This window comes from Dermacentor silvarum, chromosome 6, assembly GCF_013339745.2.
Source record: "Dermacentor silvarum isolate Dsil-2018 chromosome 6, BIME_Dsil_1.4, whole genome shotgun sequence".
Taxonomy (NCBI): Eukaryota; Metazoa; Arthropoda; class Arachnida; order Ixodida; family Ixodidae; genus Dermacentor; species Dermacentor silvarum.
Window position 1 is genome coordinate 80,854,008 of NC_051159.1, and position 26,822 is coordinate 80,880,829.

A 26,822-nucleotide genomic window follows, 5' to 3' on the forward strand; every position below is an offset into this window, starting at 1 on the left:
CTCAATGAGAATTTGCTGTGAAGTTTTATTGTTATTGAGGAGTAAGGGGCACGGAATTACGTCCGCGTGTGGGTCAGATTTCTGCAGCTAGATTAAGGCGAAACCAATTCATCTTACCGCGGTCATCCTTTAATGCAGCACAACGTCATGAAATTTGCAGGCGCAAGTTGGAATACGCTAGCGCAAGACAGGGGTAATTGGAGATTCCAACTTGGGCCTGCAAATTTCCTAACTTCATCGCCCCACTTAGTTCTCTGCCATCCTCGACTGCGCTCGATCCCATTCGCTGTGCTCCCATATAGCCCTATAGTTGGTCCTATAGTCACATGGGAACTTGATGGCAATCTGTATGAATGTATTGGAGAATAAAGATCGAACGGGGAACGCCCGCCAGTGAGTCAGCTTTCGTTGTTTGCCCTGTGGCGATAGATCGAGTTGAATGGCCCTGGTCGCGCAGACGCGAGCCGGTGAACTAATGGCGGTGTCCTTATGTTTTTTTCTTCTCAACTGGGCACGAACGGTCGCTCCCAGTGTTCTCGGTTAAACGGGTGTATCTGCCTTCGGCAATGTCTCACGCAGATTGCATCGGGTGGTGCTATTGTGAACTCGGGGCAGAATCGTTTCGGCCATGATGGAAACGCGTGCCTGCTATGTTAGCCTCTTGCGGGAGGTCTCGCCGGCGACGAGCGGCTCGCGCATGTTGCGGCCAACCGGCGAAACTGCCTGTTTATCTTCCATCGGCGGTGTCCCGTATACGGTTACTGTTGACATGGCGGACGGGTTGCGCACTTTGTTATTGGCTTGTGTAACTCGAGACATCGGATTTCGGCATACACTGCGCTTGCGTTTCTTGGATATATTCACCCATGCTTGGGGGTGGCAGTGTCCCGAAGAATGCCGTGACGCCGATAAGAACGGCAACCAACTCGACAGCTCCAGCGTCTGCTTGCGTGAAACAAAGCGGTTGCTAGTATACATCCTTTATACAGTGCTTCGTTGAGGACTCGAATTCGTCAATCTGAGGAGATGGGGGAAGGCGACCTGCCACGCGCTTTGGTTTAATACGGATTTAGCCCGAGTATTGTGTTCTCTAGGAGGGTCTTCTGTCGTATACAAAATGGTATATTCTGGGACATTTTCTTCGTTGGTCACAGTTTCTTGTAAGAAAAATGTATGCTCTAAATTGAGACATTTCCTTGTCTATACTTCTACATCAAATCTGAACGACTCCCTTTTCGTGTGAGACCACTCAATGAGATGCCAAATGGCGGGATGCTGTCGTTTCTGCGTCTATCTGTATATTTACATACTCGTCGTTGTTTTGGTCTTGTATGAATTCTTCACTTTTCTGAAAGTGGCTCTGTCTCGTGCGTAACGCGGGGTATACGTTCAAAGTGTGTGTGTGTGTGTGTGTGTGTGTGTGTGTGTGTGTGTGTGTGTGTGTGTTGTGTGTGTGTGTGTGTGTGTGGGAGGGAGGGGGGGGGGAGCGGTGTGCCCCGCGTTAATTTGGACCAGTGGTTATTTAACGTGCCCTGAGAGCGTGTAGTGAATGCGGACACGGTATGATGTAGATGTGCCATTTTTGTTCTATTGCGATAGCAATTATAGGGACGACCGAGGCGCGTTCCCTCATTCAGCGTCGCCGTCGCCGTGCTGTCATGACATCGACGGCGCGTCGACGTAACACGCGCAGAGGGTTAGGTCTTTTCTTCCGCCTTGTTGCACAGGCATACGATGGGCGGAAAATGAGGGGAAAAAACAAAACAAGAGCAGATAGCAGCAGCAGTCACAGTCGCAGCAACCACGCCACACTGGGGAACGTGTCGTGCTCGGAGTAAGCCGAAAGTTCGAAACGAATCAAGTTGTATAGCCGAAACGATACCCTCTACCGTGGTGCCTTTCAAAGCACGGGGAGTTGCCTTCGTGCTCGGAATTCCTCGTATATACGTTTCTGACGCCTTGCTTTGCATAACCATGCCGATTTGTTTTCGTTGCCGCCATTTTCCAAGTACTTACTTTCCGCTAGTGCTTGAAATGGCGTATTCTTTTCCCCTTTCTCTCTCTCTCTCTCTCACTATATATCTCTGTTCTATTTCACCCCCCACTGTGCATCGCTCTGTGCGTGAACACGTGGTTGAAAGGAATAACCCCGCGCAGTGGCAACACTTCCCCCTGGGGTTCGCCATCCATTCAGAAATCAGGGCACGGGCGCATGCATGCAACCAGCCGCAATGGTGACGAAGGCTGCGTGTATAACGATGCGTTGATATTCGCGTGCGCGCGTTCGATTTTGCGGCGATTTCCTTTCGTTCTTCCACCGTCGCGGTGTTTGTGCCACTTTGCCGCCGATTTACATAGCAATATCCGGATGCGATCGAAGCACCGCCCACGCGTATGGTTGGGAACGATCAGCTGTGAGCGGGTCGGTCGTTATAACCGTAACGAGCGGATATGTGCGTGCCTGTGCGAGGGTCTCGAGCTCGCGTGTACGTGCATATGGCCGTTGATGAGTGCCCCATTTGCAACGGAAGCTCGGCGGCTTTTCTACTTTCGTTTTTTTTTTTCTCGTCTTTTTCTTCTCCTGTACTCTATTTGTATCGTGCCTTACCCGTCTGTACCCTTCGAGCATCCGCGATAGATTGAGCTTGTACACGTCACTTTCGACATTGCGCAGGAGGGGCGCGAAACTTTCCACGCTATGCATGGCTGCGGAATAGAGGGCGGTGAGGTTGCTTAGTTAGACCGAAACTGGCGGAGCTCTCTGCTTGTGGTTTTGCTGCCATATACGCCTCGGTATAAGGAAACAGGTTATGGCAAACTAATGGCTATAACGAATTAATCATAGTTCTCCTTGAATTTTCTATAGACGCATGCATTTAAAATCTCGTTTTAGCAAAGTGACCTCTAACTGCATATAACATTCCTTGAGTATTGTGGTAGCAATTGTACAGGGTGTCCCAGCTATCATGCACCAGGATTTAAAACTATGCAAATGTCACGCAGCGGACAGAACCAAGGTAATGTTGTTTGCCGTCGCTTGGAGATACTCAGATTATTTTTTGCATTGCGCCTGATTAGCTAATTTGTCTTAGTATAATTGATCACCTTCTCAATTATTATAATTAGATTAAAAGTGTCAATGAGAAAATTGTAGAGCAACATGAAAAATTCCTTATATACAGCTTTCTGTTGCTCACTACGTGCTACATGAAACTGTTTTTCCGAGCGTGAAAGAAGCCCGCCAATACACGAAAAATTGACGCACGACTGGCCGCTCGAGGCACTTTGCGTGTATTCGTATACAGTTGAAATAACGGACATGTACAGCTGAGGAAAAACTTCGAGGAATCATTCTTCTTTTCTGCCTCAAATTGTTCTTCCGGGAATTGTCGCTCATTTTGCGCGGCTAACTGCCATAACAATGTTTGAAAGTTCTGTTTCTGTGATATAGTCTGATGGCCGTACGCGCGCAGATTTCGGAACATGCATGAGGATCGTTACATCGGTTCGCCGATAAAGCTCGTTGTGCACGCGACGTATCTCGTTTTTTCTTTCGTGGCTCTAATATCTCCGCGAACATTAATTATTGTTTCATGCTTCCACGCTGTATTCAACTTCGTGCTGTTGGGCTATATATATTTCCAGCTGCGAAGTGGATGTTGCTCAATCTGCCTCGCGCCTATAATATATATAAATATCGAAGCTGCGCCGTCGTTCGCGCCTCCTTTATTTATTTTCCTTGTTTTCTAGGGAAGTTCCTTGTTTTCCGATGGCTCGGCTTATGTGTCCAGGAAAAGTGGGGCGGAAAAAAGTGTCTTATCGAATACCTGGCACCGAAGAGGCCGCGCACATCTTTCAGATATAGTCCGACGCCGCCAAAAGAAGGCACGTAAAACGTGGCCTGATCAAGACGAATGACGTTTTTTTTTTTTTTTTATGTTCGCTGTTTCGTCACCTTTGTACACTTCGCGGCCTTGTACGGGATTTCTCGGCCTTCTGTGGCGTCGGTATCATATCGATATACGTCGCATTCGATAGTGAGATGGGCATATGCTCAGTCAGTGGCGTGCCAGCGGCCAGGTTTATCTATACACATCGTGCAGGCGGAGCTATCTTCGTGTTTTTCTTTCTTTGACATCGTCGTATAATTAAATCGCTTCTTGAGGATGGCGCAATTCAGCCTTTCCTGCCGGAGGGCGTTACGAAATGGTCGTACATAACAAGAAACGACAAGAGGTTGTATTACTAGCAGTAGGATATCTCACTTTTATACATGTGGATTATGATGAGACCCTTAATTGAAATTCGGCCGCATATAGAAAGAACCCTTAAACGCGGTGAATGCCTTGTTTTGGCTACCGAAGTTGAGTACTCGGCACAGTGGATTATTTGGTCTCTGCCAAGGTCTGGCGACCTGAATTGTGTGTCTCGTGCAGATAAGAGACAGGGTCGCGTCTCCATTGATTGAGGGTGCGCGGACGTCCCGCTGGGTGGCGCGCGCGCGTGTGTACATATAGGCGTTCTTATCGCACTCAAGCGGAACGGGCAGCGTATATTGTCAGCTCTGTTTGTTCAGGTTGCGCCACGGAGATCGCGGAACGCTGCCTCGCAAGTATTTTTCCGCGTGTCGCGCACGTGGAAAGTGTACCGTTCGAAGCGCGCGCTGCTTGACGAGACGCGGGTGCCAAAACATTCAGCCCAGCGTCGCTCACTTACACTCTCGTACTCGACCTCTGGCTTGTGCATGGACGACGCCAGGTTTTCCAACTCGCTGAAGCCTGTGTTGGAGGCGCTGCTAAGTTCTTGGTATATATAGGCGGCAGCCACCTGCAACTTCTCACGCAGACGTGGATACTTGTAGGCCGTTTCCAACCACTTCTATTGTCCTTTTCTCCTCAGCTATTCTGTCTATCTTTCGTTCCCCCTTGCCTTCCTCCATTGTAGGGTAGCAAACCAGAAGCTTTTCTTCAGCTTAACCGCCCTCCTTTCTAATCTAATTTCTCTCTGTCAAGAGTGACGTGTTCTATCATAATCGCCATCGTCGTTCTCTACTTTTATTTTGATCCTTATCCTCTTAACCCAACGCGAACATATTGGCTTATCAGGCCGATTCCTTTTTTTTATTTTTTGCTTTTTCTTAACAAATTTCTCCCTCCACGGTGGTAAATAACCATTCCCATTATCTGTTAATTGGTGCTCGGCGTGCTTCGCGAAAAGCGTACGCATACCTACGTGAACACGTAATCGGACGCTTACGATAAATACCGGGCATTTTGTAGTTGTGCTTTTTATAGCGCCAAATGTTTTGGCATTCTCGAAACGAAAACTGAAACCAGACATGACATTCCGTTAAGGTTAGCGCCTAGCATTGAGACGGCGCTACGAACTACCTCAAGGGGCCTATTTGCACGACTCTTATACGGTCCTGCGCTTTCTTTCTCGGTTTTTCTTTTCGTTCTTCATATCTCCCTCCCCTGTGCGCGGCAGCAAAGCAGATCCATACCTTCCGGTTAAGCCTCACGCCTTTCCCGTTACGCTTGTTGTATATGTAAGAAATCAATCAATCAACAAATCAGTCAATCCTGTGAATTTTACACACCCAGTGAATAAAGCGCTCTCCCCGTAACTTACCCATAGCATGTTGCTCTTCTGCTTAGGAGCAATATAGTTTATATATCGCTGCATTCGTTTGCTCTACGTGGTGGCTGAGAGGGAGAGAGAGAGCGCTAACCAGATTATATCTCCGGTTGGTTACACCGAACTGGGGATTAAAAAGAAAAGTGTATGAAAGATTGTAGAAAAGAATAAAAAGTAAGGAAGGCGCGGATGAACAATATAAAACGGTGTCGGCGGTGTTGCAGTCTACCAAGGCGCCGCCTAGTCACACGCAGTGTCCGTGTCAGATAAAGAGACATTCATCGCCCCACGGTGGACAGTCGCGCGGTTACAATTAGTTACACAATCCGGTCTGTCTTAAGTAACACAACACCCCCTTCATAGCCACTTACGCCGATGTCGGTGTATAGGCCAGTGTCCAAGAATTTTGCTTTCCCTGAGGTGGCGATTATGTCGCCGGTCTAACGGTGGGGGAGAGCTCTGCTCTTCGCTTGCTGAAACGAGGTTGCGGTATATAGCTGAAGTGCCCTCGTTTTCCTCCTACTTTCGTTAAGCTGAGCCGGAACCGGGCATCCTCGCCGCGCGATTCAAGCTCCACCAGAAGGTAGTTGCCCGAAGCACTTTTCCGTCCCTTCTCGATTCTCCCGGCGCTCATACGGCGTCCATTACTCTCATTTGTCGCCTGACCTTGCCCGCACTTGCGGACAGCCTTCGCACCCCGCGTCAACAGCTGACCAGCTTCCTTGATTTTCCGTTCCACTCCCCGCCCGACGCATACGTTTATTTGTCTATGTATCTCAGCGCTTAAATCGCGCGGACCTGGGTCAGTCGGATCTAGTCTTTCTGCATATACGTGCGTAGCCACATGGAACGACGTCGCGTCTTTATTGGCGTTGGCTGCCGTCAAGCTGCCCGTTAACGGGCCTCCTTTTTTCTTCTCCATGTCTTCATTTATTTGTTTTTTTTTTTCACTTTCTCGTTATTTATAATGGCGGACATAGCCCGGCACCGGAGCACCATATCCTGGGCGAAAACAGCCGGGCCACGCTCGCGTTACTTCCTTTCTCGCTCAGGAGCCGCCGAAATCATGATCTCCGCGAACAGCTTGCCGTGTCACTCTCGCATGCAGATAATATCTGGCGGCCCTTTCCTTCCTTCGGCTTAAAGTTTCTCCATCCTTCTCATCCGCCGGGTCTTTTTAACTGGAGTGACGATTTAGAGAAGCCGCTGCTGCGGCCGCCAGAAGAACACACCACTCTCTCGCGCGGTTGCGAAAAACGCCCACTGCAGCTTTATGATATCGCTTCGCTGTCGGCTCTGCAGCTCAAGCCAGGGAGAGGAGAACGGGTATACATTCGCGTGGTTGACGAAGACATGGGAGGGGGGGGGGGGGGGGGGAAGTGCTGTACTTTGTTTGCCTGGGCGTTGAAGTGCGCAGGGACGTTAGCTCGGACGTTGGTTCTCTTTTCGTTGATATTAACGCCGCCGGCGCGAGATGAGAGCGGCTCGCATTTTCGGCGGGCCTCGACGTTCGCGAAGCGAGGCGGCGCCGCTGCGATTAACGTGCCCGCCCCCCTCTCCGCTATTACTTTCACTCTCTCACTCACTCTTTCTTTTTCTTTACGACCTGCATCGCTTAACCGGCCTCCGTGGCATCTCCCGCATACTACAGTGTCTGCTCCCGAAACTTATATTTTTTTCTTCGTTGTTTCCTCGCGAACAGTGAGCGGGTAACGTACGACGAGAGCGCGAGTTGCGCGCGCTCCGCTGAAAAAAAAGGGGGAAAAAAATAAAATATTCGCCGTCGTCGTTTTGCTGTTTCCCCCCTGAATCCCAGCGACGGCGGCGTTGCGAACCGCCGGTGTTTTTTGCTGATGCGGTCGGCGGCTCCGCTTCTTATGGCATCCCCCCTCGAACCTCCAACTCTCTCCGTTTCCTCCTCACCCGATGCCTAGCGCCAGCGCCCTCAGTCTCTCTCTCTCGCTAGCCTTCTCTCTCCGACTCGGCCCCTCTTTCCCGCTGGCGCGGATGAATGTCTGGCGGAGCGCGGGTGTCATTCGCGTGATGCACTCGACGCGGAGCGCACGCACTCCGCTACGATAGAACTTGCACCGAAGAGGGAAGACCCGCGCTATTCGCGATTACCCGACCCTGTTTTCTACTCGACGCCGTCGCTAGCAGTCACGGCTTGTGGGTGTGTTGTTTCTTTCTCCCTGTGTTCGTGTGTGTGTGGGTGCCTGTTTTCGACTCGGTGCTTCTCCTAGGCTCCCATCGAGGGAACGTCGTCCGACGAAGTGATACGGCTCTTTTAACAGTCCTCGGAGAAGGAGTGCCGGTGGGCCTGTACAGTTTTTTTTGCATCTACCTCAGCGGGGGCTGCGGTCTCGGGGTTTAGTGGTTCGCAGTCGGTGTGGCTGCGACGCCGTTCGCTCTCCCGTGTTCACCCGTGTTTTGCATCACTGCGGGATTGTACGGATTGCCATGGTCTGTGATATCGGCCGCGCGGGCTGAAGATCATTGGAAACTTTTAAATTGGTGAGTATTTCGTTGTCATTGTTCCATGAAGGATTCTCCCTCCCTCCTTTCTTATTTTCCCTTAAAATATCGTGTTTGTGAGCCTTAATCGTTGTCCGGAGCGCTCAAATGTCGTTGAAACTCTGTCACGAGTACTATGGGCCGATACCGCAGCTAGTGCGCCATACACGACTTCAGCCCCATACCGCTTTTCCAGTGGTTAAGTTGGCTCTAACCCGCACTCGCTCGTGAAAGCAGTTATTTGGGGAATGGCAACCCCCACTGGCTTCTGCAAGTATTCAAGTCACTGGGTGTGCAGAATTCGAATTCCTTGTGATACAATAATACTTTCTTGCTGACTAGTTTTTTCATATTTGAAATATAAACCTGCTGCGCGAGATGCACAAGAAAGAAAAAGAGTCCTGTCCTCTTCTCTCTCGTCTTGTGCATCTTGCGCAGCACGTTTTTATTTTTCCTTGTGATTCATATGCAACACTTAGGTCATGAGCTCAACTGCACAGTGTGGAAATGCTGGACACAGCTTCGACGGCAGGCACTGGCCCTGCCACAGGTCGACTCTTTCGAAGTGCGTTTCGTTAGAATAGGGAATTGTTGATGGGCAGAAAAGCACACGCCGGATTCGCTCCTGCACTTCTCGCGGAAAACGACAGGCAGTTATTCCGATGGCACTAAATTTAATGGTACGAACTCCCGTGCCACCAGCTCTACACTTTCATTTCATTTTCAAAACATCGCCACTGCAACACGAGGCGTTAAAGAACAGTCGTGCCGCCAGCATGATGCGGGCTATGAGTATATACGTGCTCCAAGCTGCGCGCTCAATCACCTCTTGTCCAAGGGTATACCTGCCGCGTTCTTCGATCCGTATACACACACATGCGAGGAGGCCTTGATCGGCGCAACGCGCCGTTCGCCTTGGAAAGGCCGCCGAAGCCATGTTTATGATCCGTAGCAAGGTCGCGCGTTCGGAGTCACGCTTTTGTAGCGCCGAGGGGTAATTTTCCGGTCCCCGGATTTTTTTCTTCCCCTTTCTTTTCCGTTCTTTCGACGATGTGCGTACTTTCGGTCGGGCTTCAATGATGGCGTTCCGGCGTCGTTAATTGTGAGCCCTTGTCGCTTTTCACGCACCCCAGCCCTGTTCTTTTTTTTTTTCGGCAATGTGTGTTTTGTGTGTGCGTGACCTATGATACGCTGTACCGCGCCTGTAGCTTGAGCTTCAGTCGCGCCTAGTAAGCACAACCTTACCCCGTTCTACCGCCTCCTCCCAACAGCACACCCAGATGGTTTACGGAAAGCGCGCACAGTTCGCGACAGGCAATTATAGCAGAGCGATAACGGTATGCTGTGACGCTCTATAGGTTCCTGTACTTTTAGATCGTGTCGGATACTTTGAGCCTCTCACCGGTCAACGACGGAATCCTGTGTGCGCTTTCGTTTATTTATATATTTTTTCGTCAAATAGCTGCGGGAAGAGAGGCGTCAAGCTGTGCAGCCGTAACGAGTTAATTAATCGGACGTTTGCAGCTGGGGGGGGGGGGGGGGGTATTTCTTACTTCCTTTTTCTTTCCCTCTCTCGCCGTCTTGTACTAACCATAAGAGTGGCGCGCGGGCTAAGATGCTGTTGGCGTAAGGTTATGTTGAAAACAGTCTAAGTCCTAAGTTAATTTCGACAGTAAGCTTTTGTTTCTCGTCGTACGCAATGCCGATCGGTGTGCAACAAATGCTGCTGCACATGTGAACAGGTCGCCACGAATGTCTCGTCAGACTCGTTGCTTTAACCTTTCTCGAAAGCCGATGCTCGGCAGGGAAATACAAGAAACGCTTATTTTAGATGAGGAAAGGGTACATATTTGCCTTTCTTCCGTCCACATCTATTTCCTCCAATGTCATATTCCTACACGATGTACAGGGTCGACCACATCTAAGGTGAACACCTCATTAGTATTCAAGCCGGTAAAACTACAGAATTTATTCTACTTCACGAGTGAAATGTTCGTTATACGATGTGTAATTATGGCGTCGATAAACACAATAATGATTTTTCGAATTATTTACTGAACATCAGCTTCTATGATGTTTGAATACTAATGAGGTGTTCACCTTAGATGTGGTCGACCCTGTACTTGTCCCACGTACTTATGGAAAATTTGCCTCAAGGCGCTGGGCTTGGATTGCGTACGCGTTCCTCTTCATGCAGCATCGCATGTAACTAGAACCTTATTTCAGGGGGTCTTTTCAATCTACTAGTAACATATTCCTTCGTTCATGGAGGGCTGTTCAAAATTAAGTAATAATGATAAGCAGAAAGAAATAATCAGTGTTCTAACATCTCATATCCCTCTGATTCCTTCCCTCAAGCTACGTCGCTGTACGAATGTTCCCCTGGTAACACCGAGGTACAAGATATATTCTTGTCATGATAAACTCGTCATTTTCTCTCTCTCTCTCTCTTGTTTCTTTTTTGTCGCTTCGCGACGTGGGTCGCCACGCTCGGCTTGTTTTCATCGGCTTCGATTCCAGTATTGAATCACGCTTACTCCAAGGACCGGGTTCGCGTTTCACGCTTGTAAACTGCCATGCTTTCTGATTCCGGAATTTCTCTGTATATACATCGGTAGTGCCGAAATTCCAATGAAAAGCGACGGGGAAAAAAAAAAAAAAAACTCGAAACATGGGACTTTCGATAGCTGAAGCATTCTAGTATTTGTTTTTATATCGTACGTCACGTCTTCGTGTCCGCCTATAGGCTTGGCAGGTGCTAACCCTTTTCTTTTACGGCCGGCACTTTAGTCGATGAGCGCCCAGTACGCGTTGTCACTAACCCCGGCAGTGCTGTTCCCGTCTGGCGTCGACGTGCATCGGCCGACTTCCGTCCAGCTGCGCCGCTCCAGGTATTTCCGTGCTGTCCCCGTGAACGACCGGAAAAGTTACGAGCCGTATGCCCGGGCGAGCGAGGGGAGGAGGCCCGAGACTCGTAAACGGGACGCAGCGCCCAGTACACAAAACGAGCCTGCGGAAAGTTATCGTGTCGGCGGGTCCCGTTGATAGCGAGGTATATACTATCTCGCTCAGCCGTGGGTCAGAAGATACCTCGAAAAGAGTGAAATGACGTTGGTACCTGCGTCGCTGGAGCTAGGGGTTCCTCGGGGCGTGGCTCTTTAACACTGAGCCCCTTGCCCGTAAGGCTCAGCGAACGCAGGCTGTGTTTCCTTGTCGCACTGTACTGCATACACACCATACTAGAAAGATCGATGGTGACGTTTAGAAGCCGGATATGCTAGTCTGGCTGGTTTCCCGGCTTTTTATAATCCAGGTGTCGGTGAGAAATAGCATATACACAGTATACACATACGCGCTCTTATAGTATACACATAGTCTCATTAAGACCTGTAGGTGTAATAAAAAGGAAAGGTATGCTAGTACCCCACTTAATGACATCACACATACTCATACGTGACACCCATGGTACGACTAAGTTTTCTGCGGCGAAAAGCAAAACAGAACTGTGAAGTAATTACGCGATTACGCAGAACCGCGGAAGGAGAGGACAGAATAAGACGAGAAGAACTCATCGTCTAGCGTCCTGCCTTCATGCCAAGTATGGTATGCGTTACACAGACAGAGACAAGCTCCTGTGTAATGACTGTAGCCACACCCAAGAAGTCGGTTCGTATACCAGCGACCTTGGTGGTGCCTGGCAAGGCACGAATCTTTAACGGCCAACGGGGTTTATTTACGTCAGGATCTGTGGCGCTGCAGTCGCGCGACGACCGAAGACAGAGAGGGAGTAATGAAAATGAAGGAAATTCCGTCCACTGAAGCCGGTGGACTTCCAAGAATGTATCCGCGCTCTTGTGGTTTTTTCCACATCGTATATACGATGTGAAAACCTATAGGCTTTCACAACTGCGGTCCCACCATCTTGCTCATCGTAAAAAAAAAAAAAAAAAAAAAAATAATAATAATAATGATGAAATAGAAAATGTTTGAACGACTGAAAACCGGGTTGAAGGGAAAGCCTCCGATTGATTGCCAAAGAACGAGAGCAACAAGATGGAACTCGTAGTCAACCATCACCTGTGCCTGAAATTGCTATAGTCCGGCTGAAAAAAATAAATAATAAAGGGATGCGGATTGAAAGTTGTATTTAGGTTTGCTTACGGTACGTGCCAAGAGTTTAGTTTGTTCCCGTGTTCAAAAGTGGTGTTTTATAGATTGTTTTGTTGTTGATACGTGATGCGACAGCCAGCAGCACGCAGGCTGTTCGCCAATATCACCGCGTCTGAGTTTTCACACATGGGGTCGATAGGGAGCTTCGCAACTGGTGGTGTTGAAAAGCTCTGTACATTGTCAGCATTGTTCACGTGATCAAGAAGCAACGGGCGTTTTGTAAGCACTACAGCGTCGGGTTCGAAGGGGCAAACAACCGCATTTCCACTGGGCCGATAGCGGATGGTTCACGATAGGCCTCAATGGGTCTGTCTTTCGGCCTGGCCTCCGAGATCGCAACGGCGCACATTTTGTAGCAAGTCTGTGCCGCAGCGATCTCTAAGGCCAGGTTTTCGACGTACAGTTTTCTACAAAAATTCCTAGAGGAAAATATGGCGCTAGTGTCTACGGGATCTGCAAGTGTGGCGGTTTAGCCATCATAGGAGTAATGGGCAGCAGTACATGGATTTGCCTGAAGTTCGTCCTTCTTGCTTTAAACGGTTTTGTTACTTTCCAAATTTTCAATTAATTTTCAATAAAATATTGCGTTATAGAGCCAAGGATTCGCTGTGGTTACTTGTGTGGGCAGCCGCTAATTGCCTTTATATGTTTAGAAAGCTATGAGTGCTTTTTTTAACCCAATAAATAAGGTCACGATAACGTTTGAAGCCTCAAGCGCGAATAGAAAATATAGATGTACTAACCATCATTCTCAGGGTCGCTGAACGACCGAAGCGCCAGAATTCCCTCTAGTGATTGTTGTAGGAAACTTATCGCTCTCGACAATGGAATTATGTCTCGGGCTTTGTCACTGTGCTATGCGGGCAGCTGCGTCGGCAATGCTACAGTGGGCCGGCTAGGGACCCTTAGAAATGCTGAGCTGTGCTCTCTTTTCAACCTTCGGTGATACGTTCTTTTTATCTTCGATGCCTTTGTTCGAGTCAATGCTGTTTCACTTCGTCCAGCCATAGATAACTGAGAGCCACGTATACATTGGCAAAACGGATGACGACAGGACGCGGCGTGGCAGCCGACGTTATTACGCTTTCACTTTTTTTTTTCTTGACCACATTTCTCTGCTCTGACCGATCGGCGGATATGATCGACTCCGGATGTGTCTTCCTTTTGTCTTTCGCTGTCGTGAGACAGCTGGCTCGCGCTTCCTTTGCGCAGTTGGCGCGATTGGTCGCTCTGAGTTGCGAACTCGCAAAGGTGGTTCCTTGTAACCACACTTCGTTGGTAGATATTCTGTGCTGGACCTACCTAATTACAATACCTCATTGCCAGGTCTATTGCCGAGGATCTCGGAAGATTTTTCTCCGGCGATGGACCCCTGGCAGCCTAGCCCCGGGCACCAACAGCCATAACCGTTGGACAAATAAAGTTTATTCCTATCCTATCCTTGGAATCTCAGCATAGCTTATCGGTTCTCTTGCTCCTCTAAACCCTATGGTGGCATTGCAAGACTGTCGCCCAGCTGCTATTCCTATGTGCAGTATACGTACGTCAAGGTCGAATTCGATTCGCATGTGGAGAACATCGTACACTATAGCCGAACCTTCGCGTTTTCAAGAAGCACTTCCTTTTCCAGAATGATTCTTGCCGGTTCCGCCAGCGAGAGCTCTTCTTCCTGTCACGTAAATGAGCTGTGCAGACGTCACGATAGACAGGTGAGCCGATGCAGCTTCGGCAACGCGAGGTATTTTTTGTGACCATATGTTTTTTTTTTTTTTTCGTTTTCTCTCTCTCTCTCTCTCTCTCTCTCTCTCTCTCGGCGCAGCTACAAAAATATCACCGTCGTCACTTCTGCAGCTCTCTTGTGTGCCTGTCGGTCGGTGGCGCACGCGGGAAGGAAGCGAATTAAAAGCGCCCACAAGAACGTTATAGTTGTCACAAACAACACTATGCGCCACTGTGTGCGCGTGCGCATATGTAGTACGGGGCGCGCTGTTATTCCGTCGCACATTTGTAAAGTCGCGTTTTTTCCGTCGTCCGCCGGGACGGTCGCACGCGGGGCACACACACGACCTCCTTCCGCTTGAGTGTTGCCTTCCTTCCTTCCTTTCTTTTTCACGATTTTTCTTCTTTCTGTGCTTGTTCGTTGTATTCTGTTCCTTTTTTTTCCCACTTCTTTTTCTTTGTTTCTGCATTCGTTGCTGCGTATTGTGGTGACAAAGGTGGCATACGCCCCTCAACAGTAGTGCTCGCTCGAGAATTTTTTTTCTCCCCCGTTTTCTTCTTTAGTTATTCATTTTTGCGGAGGTTCGCTCGAACGCGAAGAGAAGAAAGCCAGCGCAACTCTTTCCATGCCGGCGGTAGCGGTGGCAGCTCGCCGTGTTCCTTTTGTTTTAACGGCCGAGCGGGATGCTTCCTTTTGTCGCCCGCTCGTGAAAACAGAAAAGAGCGCGAATAGAGCGCCGCCGTGTGGTGCTGCGCGGAAGGAACCGGAAGCCCCAGCGGCGGTGGTGGCAGTGTAGGACAGAAAAGCGTGCAGTATACCGTGGCGTCGCCGATTCGGCCCACTTTCGGCGACAGTCCACACCCCATCATCCTCTTCCCCGTGGAACACCCGCATTCAACGCTTGGTGCTGACCATCTTCCTCCGCGCCCTCTTAGCTTTCTGACCACCGGTGTACGTGCTCGCTTGCCCGCGCCGTTTTGTTCTTTTTCTGCCAAAATCCTACGCGAAGCATTTTTGTTTAACTGCGACAGCAGGTAAAACCTCGAAATTGGGTTGCTGCGTCCGTTCCTCCCTTCCGTTTATACGTTGCTAAGGTTTATACGTTACTTGGGCAAGTTGGTTTTGCGTCTTCAGGCATGATGCGCGAACGGAGGGCGGCACGGAGACAGTACGACACGCACACACAAAGACGCTATTTTTGCGTGTCATTACTGTCCCTGTATCGCCCTCCGTTCGCGCCTTATGCCTGAACAAAGAGTTGGCTATACGGGGGTCTTCGACAGGCCAGTTCCTCGGCTTCAGCACGAGGCGAAGAAAATCTGCCCAACATCGTAGCCGTAGTTTGTTTCGCTGTCACATACGTATATGTATGCAGAACCTCCGCGGTGGTTCTGCTGTCGAGCGCAAGGTCGCGGGTTCAAGTCCCAGCCGCTGCGGCCTGCTTTCAGAGGTAGGCGGAATACAAACTCTCGTGCACTGTGGTTTTAGTGCACTGTGAATAACGCTAGATTGTCAAAGTTTTTCCGTATAGCCCTCTGCCGGCGGCGTCCCTCGGAACCGTATACTGTCACTTTCGAACGTAAACTCGCACCGTTGACTGAACACGCGCACGGACCGCGACGTTTGGCTTCTCGTCTTTGCGTTACGATTACAGCTTCTTAAATTTGGTTAAGCGTTAGTAATGACAGTACGTGCGGCATACGGCAGCACGATGCCCCACAATTAGGGCATCAGATGAAGCCTTTAGAAAAATAACCTTTATTTCGATGGCGCAGAGAAAATTTAGCTAGAGCGAAATGCCAAAGAGGAGCCTGGCAAGGGCTTACTCAAGGTTGCAAGCAACCCACAATTAAAAAAAAAATTGCCCTAGTTAAAAAGGCACGAATGGCGTGCCTCCACATAGATGACCACTTATCTCTACTTCTTAAAATTACCTGAAGTATTCGTTAAACGAAACGATACCTACCCGTGAGCGCCGAAGTTGTGCGACCGTGCGGAACGCGGCTGTATTACTACCTTTCGTTGGCACATACACATTGAGACGCACCCACTCTTTGCGTGTCGACAATGTTTCCAAAAATAGCAGCGCCACTCGCGCCGGTTACACGTGCCGATTCGCCGTAATCAGCGAGCACATCGTTCTTCCTTTCTTTTCGTTCGTTTCTTTCTTTCTCTGTCTTTCTCTCTCTTTTCTTCCCAATGGTACGAGGAGAAAATGGCCCGCAATTAGTGTGGCCGGCTCAGCCATCGTCGCTGCGAGGCGTTTTATTGCTAGTTTCGCTCTTCGATCTTCTTTCCCGTGTGATCACTCATGCACTGAAGGAAAAAGCACAAAATTCTGCCGCCCGTCACACGACCGGCAAATACACGCAGGAGCTGTTACGAGACCAACGGTGTACTGTTATATAGCCTTCGTCTTTGCTTTGGTTTTTCATTTTGTCTTTAGACAGTGCATGAAATAGTAGGCTTGCAGAGACTTTACTGCGTAGCACGCTGCACGCAATATTATCCATCTCAACTGTATATACAGGGTGTCCCAACTATCATGCACCAAGATATGCAAATGCTACGTAGCTGGACAGAACCAAGTTAATGTTGTTTGCCGTCGCTTGGAGATACTCACATTAATTCTTGCATTCCGCCTAATTACAAACCTAGTCTTAATTAATTTATCAACTTCTCAATTCTTATAATTAGATGAAAAGTGTCAATGAGAAAATTGTAGAGCAACGTGATAAACGCCCGATGCAGCTTTCCGCTGCTCAATACGTGCTACATAAAAGTGTTTTTGCGAGCGCGAAAGATGCCCGCGAATACACGAGTCCCTCGAGCGGCCAGTCGCGCGACAATTTTTGCAATCTAATTATAATAATTGAGAAGCCTATAGTCATTAAGACTTTGTAATTAGGCGGAATGCAAAAAAAAATAATCCGAGTATATATACCTCCAAGCCACGGCAAACAACACTACCTTGGTTGTGTCCAGCCAGCTACGTGGCATTTGTATATTTAAAAAAAAAAATCTTGCTGCACGATAGTTGGGCCACCCCATAAATTTGAGGCAGATGGGGAGAGATTTCGCGCGCATATATACACGCCGTCGAAGATGCGAGCTTCCGAGCTCGCTGATTAGAGGAACGACAGAAACGCGTCGAAAGCGGCACGCCACCACCGCCGCCGGCGGGTTCTGCGAGCGCGAGCTGTTGTCCCCCTCCTGCTTCGCGCCAATCGTCGTCGCGTGCACCCTTCGCGTTGCGTCACCGCTATTTGGATCCCGTCTCACCACGCTTCCCGTTTTGGTCGGTCGCTCGGCGGCTATACGTAAGAGGCGGAAACGGCCGTTCCCGTGTCGATTCGCGCGTTTGTGTCTCGGCGTGTTCGTTCTGCGGCACGTACCACCCTCCGGGAGCCGCGGTATGCACGTGTTACGTTCGTGGCTCCGCGGAGCTGTGCCCGTTCCTCGCGTCACTTCTTTCCTTGCGCTTTCTTCGTATTTGTTTTGTTTTGTGTCTACGTGAGTTTTGCGCGACCGAGCGCCCTGTCACCATATAGTCTGCAGACCCACGCTTCCGCAAATAACCCGCGCTAACGCGTTCTATCTGCGCCCAGCCGCGTTTTATTTCTTCCCGTAGGCTGCTGGTGCTTCCGTTAAGTGTCCCCTGCCCCCCGCTCTTATTGCGGTTGTTGTGCGATGTGCGCCGGCAGTTTGCGGAAATTTGACTTTTCCCCGTTAACGCCGCAGCCGTATCTCCAACTTTTTTTTTTTTTTTTTTTTTTTCGATATTCTTAGTCCAGTTGCAGCGACAGATTTTGCGGGCGTTTTCCCTACCGTGTTCGCCGCGTTGCCGTAAGAACTGCCCCGATAGCTCCGTGATCGCTTCGTTGTCCTGTTGTCGTGGCAACGATATAGTCTTCGTAATAAATAACTGAAACATAAAGAAATTATTAGAATTTATAATTGAGTACATGTATACCACGGAGCGTAGGCCAATAGACATATGCGCCCGACTGAGGAAGAATAAGAAAGAGAGTGAGAAAAAAAAAAAAAACGGAGGCGTGTTTACAAGATGTGCTGCGTGCCCGCCCGTTGCTGGGTTAGACGCGACTTGCTTGTCCTTATATAGGTTTACTTTTGCTCCATTGCGCCGTATACATTACACTGCTATAATATCTGAACGTAACTTCAGTTCAGCCTGCAGTGCCTGTGCCACAGGGGCGTTTCCAGTCTTCTCTAGACTCTTTCTTATAACTGGCTCTGGTATGACCCACTCCGTTACATGCTACGCCGGTCTGAGTTCATTGCGAGCACGAACAACGAGTGAGGAAGGAGACCGTAAACCGCTTGCGCGTCTTCGATGCCCAGTCGCAGGCGCCATTGTTGTTGCAAGCCGGGCACCGCGGGGGCGGTCTTGTTGATCTTTGTTCAATCTTGCTTTTCTCATTGTGCGCATGTATAGCTGTGAATGGATAAGCCCAGTGCAGACACGCAGAATGCCGGCGTGTCTGTCGTCGACAAACGTGCGTGGTATGCGACTAATGATAAGAGCCGCTGTCTCTCCTTGATGGCGGATTGTGAAGAGCTTAGCGGATGCCCATACGCCTTCCGCTGTTTGTCCCTCGCGTTTTTATCTCCAGGTTGTGGAGCAGACACCGACACTCATGCGGCGCTACTGCGTGCCTGGCGGAGAGGTGTATATATGCTTCCGCGATCATAAGTGGCCGGGATCACGTGGCGAAAGGAATGTCTCCACTGCGTCGCGGAGCTAGGGCTACAGACGGTTTCCTGGGCACGAGAGATAACGCGAAAGGAAGTCCTTGCGGTGTTCCTGTCGCGCGTGCACCGTGGCAGCTATGTTACGCGGCTGTACCGTATACCTCTGTGTATCCCTGGCTACACCTATGATCTTGTCAACATAACACCCCGCTCGCGTAACTCGAAGATGGCACTAACGTTTTCGCACGCTTGGATGATCATCGTGTGGATGGCGCTTGAGATTTGAAATTGAGATTCACGAATACCCTAAACATCGACGTTCCAAGAAGGCATTGCACAGAAGGAAACAGAAGCGCCCACGGGTATGACATGTGTTCCTAATTCCTTCTTGACTGTAGTGCACGTGCAGCATTTCGCCATCGTCCATGTCAGGCTGATTTTGCCGGTTCTCGTCTTATTAACCGGAACTGAGCTGCATTGTACTTGTTCGTTATACTTGGACTCAACACCAGCGGTGAGCACAGCGTGATGGTGGCTTGCCTTCTGCCGCTGAGTAGTTCGGATGTCCGCATCGAGCGAGGCAGTTGCGGTGTTTCGTTTAGCAGATCAGTCAGTGCGCATCTCACTATGTGAGCCGGCTTCATTTGCATGTACCGAGGTAATAGAATTAAACCTCTACGAATGGCGTTAGTGTCCCACCGAGTGCCGCAGCCAGTTCGTCATTTCCGGGCGTGTTTTCGGCCTGCTTATAACCCGCGTTTGTTTCACAGACGGGGCAGGGGCTCTTCCCACGCTGATTATCATTACCATTTTGGTGAATGACCGGGCAATATGATTCTCCGACGCCGTTTGCGTGACGATGGCCTTGTCTATATGATCTTGCAGGAGGGAGGAGCGTCCCCTTCGGCCTCCCGTGGGTGATCACCGCCGCTGGTAGCGGCCGCAGCAGTGTCGCCGCCGGCCGTGGGGGCATGCCTCGCGAGCTGGCCGACGTGCAAGTGGTGTCCAGGATGCCCGTGCCGTCGTCAATGTACTCGTCGCGCTCGTCGCACCTCTACTCCTCCACGTCGTCGCTGCGATCGACGAGCCTCGACCGGCGCTCGGCCACCCTGCGCGAGAGCTCCAGCTCGAGCTCGTCCTCCACCTCGAGCTACATTTCACGCCTGCCGCCCAGGCCGTCGTTCGAGCACCGATCCAAGGTATGGGCATGAGTGTAGCGCGTTCTCCTCTGTACACATTCGTTCAGTTTCCTACAAGCATTACTAGAGCGAACTCTGCCGATAGTGTCTGCGGGAGCTATATATAATCGTGGTGTGCAGTCCAACCAGCATGTGCCACGATAGGCAGTTCACGGATTTGTCTTAACTTCGTCTTTCTGGCTTCAAGCGTGCTTCTGACTTCGCAAACTGACCGTTTTCAACGATCAGTTGCGTTGTAAATGTAACAATTCGCAATGACTATACGCATGTAGGCGGATACTTAATTACGTTGCTTTGTTTACAGGACTATCAGTGCTTGGAAATTTCGATAGATGAAGCGTAATAAGTGACCTCGCAAGAACGCCTGAAGTAACAAGCACGAAGATTGGACAAATCCATGTACTGACCATAATCCATGTGAGGCCATGGCTGAACGATCGCAGCGCCGGAGTAATTTTTGTTGAAATTTCCATGGTATACGGGGGCATGTTGTTCTCATTTGTGAATCTGTAAATATGTAATACGGGCTCTTATAGGTCGTACACTCTTCGCACTCTTCGAACCTAGCGTTGACTTCCTTTTGAGCTACCTTTCGAACTTGTGGACGATAACTGGTACGGCAGTAAGCGGGCACACTTCGTAACGTGTGTCGCGCCTACCTTGATAATGACTTGCAGAGCCTGAAGGCTCACGATGGCGCATTTGGCATACGTACACGCTTTTGAGAGGGAGAGAGATAGAAAGAGAGAAGGAGCGATTAATTAATTTTAGATATGTTTGAGCATATAGCAATAGTAATGCCGTGCTATACTCGATATGTGTGTTATAATGAAAGCGCCTGTGACATCCTCAGGATAGTTTAGGTAGAAAGAGTGTAGGGAAGACAGAGATAAGTGGGCTTTATAGGAGGACGAGAAATACACATCGAGGTGAAAAAAAAAAAAAAAAAAAACCCCTTGGTGGGTGCTTTCTAGCAGCTGCTGATGGGGCATTATCATTTGTATTTTGTCTCACTGAATTGCAGGTAGTATTTACCTCGAGCCCGGGATTCTACGTAGAACTGTGGTACATCTTTCTAGGGCTACTTTGTATTTGCTGAAGACACGCTTACCGCTTAAGAATGCGAGAGAAATGAACGGTGATGTATAGCGTATATACAGTTCTAAGTATGCATGCTCGGCTTCGCCAACTCGTGGCGCCCATTGTCCGCTCTCCGCAGGTGGTGTCCGACCTGCCGCGCCTGTCGTCGCGCGTGGTGCTCGACGTGTCCTCGGGCAGCCGTCGCAGCCTGACGCGTCAGCGCTCGGGGGATGCCATCTCGGACGCCGGCTCGCCCGTACTCACCCGCTACCGGGACCTGGGCACCGACTCGCCCTCGTCGCGCGCCAGCTCGCCGGCCCGACGACTGCTGGACGAGAACTGCAACCGCGCCTCGACCCCGACGCGTCGCTTGGATTGGAACCACAACGTGTACAATGGCAGCAGCGGGGGAAGCCACTCGCTGCCGCCGCCGCCCGACAGTCCGGGCCGGGACTCCGGCGCCTCCATCTCGCCGGCTTCGTCGCGACACTGGCGAAACCTCGGCTCGTCCACCAGCTCCGTGGACTCCGGGGGTTCCTCGTCGTCCGACTGCTCGCCCGGACTGAGGCGTGCACGCAGGCTGTCGCTCACCTCGGAGGTGAGTACACACGCCCGAATATCTTAGGGCGCATTCGACTGGGTGCCTATATACTGCGCTATACCACACCTGATTGCGCCGATGCGGAGGCCTCTCGACAATTGGATTCAGAGAAAACGTGCCCGAGCCGAACGTTAACATTCAGCTGCTCCCCGTGCTATCGGAGGAGCCACGTGATTGGAATTCTGTCGGATCTTGGTCGTGCTCCCAGTTTCAAGAAGAGAGCGCCTCCGAGCGCTCTGAGCTGGAGCTTGACGCTCAGAATGAACTGGGCGAATGTAAACCGCCCCGCGAGAGCGCTGCAGAACGCTTGGAGGCAACCATTCGAATGCAGCATTAGTTCGAGTGATCGATCTTCGTGGGGATCGCTGCTAAAGCAGGAGACACACTTTGCGACTCCGCGTGACATCCGACGCGCTACATAGTTGTAGTACCTGCAGTAACCGCATCTGTCGGCTTTCAATAGTAGGATCAGCCATCGTTCCGGCGTCGTGTCGGACACCTCGTCGTACCGCGTGTCTCCTGCTTGCGTTGCTGCATGCCTTTCAGGAAACGTGGTCGACTACCTGACGCATTTCAGGATTTGCGTCTGCCATCGAGGGACTACTTAAAACGAAAATGAAGATGATGCAAGTACATATGTGACGAAGTCCCAGTGTCGCTGCTGCAGTTGTATGGTGATGCACTGTGGCTTGGCTTCTGGATGACACCTCTGTGTCAATTTTGGTTCGTAGTTTCTAGCGTGCACCATTACCGAAGGCTCGCCTATATGACCATACTGTTGGCGACTCGGTGCTTTCGTTGCTTCCGTGTTGCTTGTCAGGCTGCAATCTCAGTTAAACCCGGTAAGTCTATCGCGCGATGCCCAGTGGGATGCTGGCATGTTTCTGCGCACATGTATACACAGCCTTTCGCGTTGCAGCACACACGACCTCGGTGGGCATTTAGTTCCTGCTCTGCGTGGCCGTTATCCCCGTCGTTATCCCCGCCGGTATCCAACACAGCAAGATATGCGACAACCGTTTGTCAGGCTATAATGAGCCCGCGGTTGCAGCGGTGGTGTAATGTTGTTTGCGAGATGACGTCAGCGCTCGCCCCATCCAGTAACAGATTTCGGCTTGTTGCGCGGCGTAGGCGTGTACGACTTGCCTGCCTCAACGCAAGCTCGAAATGGTTCCAGCCGGTCATTGACGTCAGCTCTGAGCTGTGCACACTGGAACATCTAAATTCCCGGTGTACTCGATCGACCTGCTGACGTAGTCGAACGTCTTTGCTAAATTATACTGTTGGTCGACAGTCCCCTCTCTCTTTTTCTAGTTGGCCGGTTCAGTTCTTGTAACTGCTGTGTAGTAACGCCTCGTGGCCGGACGTTGTGACGTACACTTGCGCACGGAGAAAACTCAAGGCTCGGTTAACCCCACTCATCCAGACGGTATTCTTCCGATTGCGACAGCACTGGTGTTATACACGTTGGTGTGGGAGCTCGGTCGCCCAAACGCGTGCGCTCCGAGTATATTTAGAGGCCAGGAGAGAGAGAGAGAGAGGAAGGGCACGGCACAAAGCGAGGGTAAGAGTTAAAAAAGAAAGAGCGAGTGTCTGGAGAGAAGGCACTCGGTTGCGTACAGCGTGCATCAGAAGCCGCGGCGGCGCCTCAGGAAGCGCGTCAGGAGGCCGCTGCCCTGGAAACGCCGCCTACTCCTCCTGCCAAAGGGGTTGGCGGCTCGCCGCCTCTCTGGCCTTTCCCTCTGCCCCTCTCTGGTTCCTTCTCTCAGCTGGCCCTGGCTGCGCAACCGACATTCGAGCCGTCTGGCCCGAAAAAGGATGCCTACACACCACCCCCCTCCTACTGCAGCGGTGCCTCCGTTGCTCCCGCTGCTCTGCCCTAGCACGAGAGCGCCCACGAGGCTTCTTCACCCCCGCGAAAACTCTTCGTCGGCTTTTTGTCAACGGGAGGTTGCGGTGTGGGCTTTTTGGTACGACATTTTAAGGTGCATTCTAGTAGCGCACGCATAAACACGGCTACAACGAGAGCGTACAGCGCATGTGTATATTTGTGTCTTCGTGTGTACGCGTTCGTGTTTTCGCTACTTGAGTACGGTTTTTGTCACCGCTCTTTGAAGGCCTTCCATGCAAGTTATTTGGGGGTGTTGCAGCAGCGACGTGAAGACTTTACTGCCCGATATTTTTGTCAATTCGGCAGCGGATCTGTCCGAGTTTAGTAAGAGGCTTCGTGTAGACGCGATTATTCTACGCCGGTCTGGCTGTCGCCCTGAGTGGGTTAGCGGTTGCTTCCATTGCCTCCGTTCCGCACGACGTACAGTCTTTGTCAGAAGTTGCGAAGCCAGGGACCTGTCTTGTCGCGGCACGCGTCTCCCTCAGAAGCTGAGAAGCTCGAGTGACACGTTATAGGGGAATCGATGGAATTTCTAAACACCGGACAAGATCACGTGCAAAGGTATCGATACTTTTGTCGAACGCTACTTGTCAACGAGGCGAATGATACGCATTGCCACCGACCGAAGTTCGGTTGGTAAAAGTGTCTCGCCGTTCTGTCGACCTCATCGTTCCCGTTCATTGTGTCGTTGTCTGTCTCCTCTTGCGCCGAAGGGTGGCTTCGGTGGATGATCGCGAACCAATGTTCAGTCTATAGCCAGTCTTGCACCGTAACTATGGGGATCTGTTGCAGTCGCTGCCGTGGTCATGACAGCGTGAAAACGTTAACGGCAAGGGTCTTCAATTCAGAACCTTGTGTACCGACATTATTCTTGGCATTCGTGGGGTTTGGCCTCCGAGGAACTAACTCTCTTTGGCGTTCCTTCTCTCGCATATGCAATTTTCTAATACGAGCACAGATGTAGCATGAACTGCTTTAAGGGCGCAGCATGAACTGCTACCATCTCGACTTCAGCCACTGCGTCGCACGGAATCGAAAAGACGAAAGATGTGCCTTCGTCGCCCTCAACAAACATTCCTTCTTTTTATAGCTCGTTTCCTTGTTTGTTCGTACCTACGTAGAATAAGTTATTTCGTCTGGTCGCCGTAGAGGGCGGCTTAGGACGACGTGGTTATGTCGACTGCCGTAATTGCACGATCCCTCACGAAAGACAGTGAGGCTGAAGTCGTACACCTTTCTCTCCGCTCGCGGCTTGTTAGGCGTTTGCGGTCAAGGCCGTCACTAGCGGGCGGCCTCGCTAAAACGTCGACGCGGCTGCGAAGCGTTGCGTCAGCGCGTGCCTTCTCCGCGTTTTTTTTTTCTTTTTCTTTTTTCCGCGGAGGGCATTGAACCGTTAAATCAAGGCCTCCTACAGGGCAGATGCAGGCGTCGAAGTGGCACATCGCTGATTCCGAGTTTGTACTTTTTTTGCCCTAAAAGCGTCATTGCCTTCTATACGGCGAAGAGGTCCTTGAAAGAGTACACACTCGCGGCTTGTGAGATAAGTGAGATGGCGGTAAAAAAAACATGTTGCGCCGCTTAAAATCAAGATTCCCAGCTCCCGTTTGGGCGCTTCCAGAGCGTTGCCTGGCAGATATAAATAACGGTTCAGGGATGAGTTCGTGCAGGCGTCGCTTGCTGTTGTCTACGGACGTGCTCCTGGTCGATCTCGCGCATATTGTATAGATATAGAGCTTTCGGCTTGTCCGGGAGTTCATTGCATTGTTTTAAAATGATGTATTGAAGCACTCAGCTCAGATTTCAACACAGGTCTGCCCTGCAAGTATATCGCTCGGAGCGGCGTTTTTCGAAGTGTCCTAATTTAACGCGGTGCGATTAGAGATAAAGGAGACGGCACTTGCGTCAGTTAAACGCGGCGCGAAGGTCGTAAGCGCTGTAAGGTGGAACGGTGTAAGCACTATGTATATTGCCGCGCTCGAGAGAAAAGCTTAAAGCAAAACGATAAATCAACGTAGGCTGATAAAGTATTCTTCGAGAACTCTGCTGTCGTCAATGACACTGCAATAGGTCAATTATTAGAAGAGAAAATGAAGCTCAAAGTATTTTTTTTTTAAATTTCGCGTGCAGTCCCCAACGTCAGCACTTCAGTGTGACGTCACGACTTCTAAAGTAATTTTTCGTATTTGGGCTACGTTGGCTCAATAAACGTTCGCGAAACTTGCCACATTCAGTCCCGGGCTCCTCTAGAACACAATGTAGTCAATCTTAATTACCGCTAAAGAATTAACTGAGACCTAGAACACGCTGTTGAAATCCATGACGTCACCGTGGAGAGCTGGTGCGGGAACTTCAAGGTGGCGTCGCCACTCGCCTCTGTGTTTTTCGTTTCTTTCTGGCTTACCAAGCGACTTCTAGCGGTTAGAGTGGTGTTTTCGGTGTTGTGGAAGAGTAATCTACTGATACAGAAGAAATCATTTTTACCTTTAGTGTCCCTTTAAGAACGACGTAAAAATGAGAGAGACAGAACAGTTACGCTAGCGGTTGTATTGAATGGCTCTGTATCGATACGTTCAGTAACACTACAGACGTCACCATACGTCAAACAACTGATTGCCTGTTGAAGCAATTGCCGACACACTGCTAATAATGTCTTATCATTGGGGAAGGTTTCAAAAAAAAAAAAAAACATCTCATGAAGCTGTAGCTTGCTCAGAAAAAGTTGGTGAGGCCAAATTAATGTGGGCACGAATGTCCAGAAAGTACGGATTTACGAATTATTTTCATGTAACGAACGGGAGTAAGCTTGGGAACTGTGTAAGGTCACTGTCAACGAGTAGTGTTCCAATGCTCAGTCTTTGTCTGGTTTTCGCGCTGTCCAATCAGCTCGCATATATAGATGCTGTCGTATAGTCGTGGACCAGGGTCAGACTTCCCCGTAGGAATCAGGAGACGAGGCCAGAGGGGCGAAAGCTGAGGAGAGATAAGGAAACGTGTATTTGCAGTATTTATACATCGTAGCGTGTGTAGACTCGAAGCTAAATCTCGAGCCTCCGGGCAAGGATCTGACAGTGAAGCTCACGCAGAGTTGCGAGTCACGATATTACAACAATCCGCGTCAGTCGCACAACCAAAGCTGCAGCAAGTGAAAGTGGTCAGTGCCGTTGATTGCCTGCAGCCGTTGAAACATGGAAGTGCATTCGGCGTGGTATATAATCGAATCTGGGATCGTGGAGAGTGCGAACAGAGAGCCTCTGCTCGATCTCCTGCGTTTAAAATTCGAAAAAAAAAAAAAAAAAA

At 50.2% G+C, this 26,822-nt stretch overlaps 1 protein-coding gene across 2 annotated transcripts in view; it reads left to right on the plus strand.

Moving 5' to 3' along the window:
- Positions 1–26,822, plus strand: part of LOC119455665 (ubiquitin carboxyl-terminal hydrolase 2) — a 239,593-nt gene that overhangs the window by 96,581 nt on the left and 116,190 nt on the right. Inside the window, exons 1-3 of one of the 2 annotated variants that reach the window (XM_037717082.2) lie at positions 7,670–8,151; positions 19,640–19,953; positions 21,173–21,631. In XM_037717082.2, the coding sequence (XP_037573010.1) occupies positions 19,726–19,953; positions 21,173–21,631 (687 nt within the window). In that variant the 5' untranslated portion in view covers positions 7,670–8,151; positions 19,640–19,725. Of the gene's footprint in view, positions 1–7,669; positions 8,152–19,639; positions 19,954–21,172; positions 21,632–26,822 lie in introns of those variants that run through there. The other variant, XM_037717081.2, reaches the window with a different exon arrangement.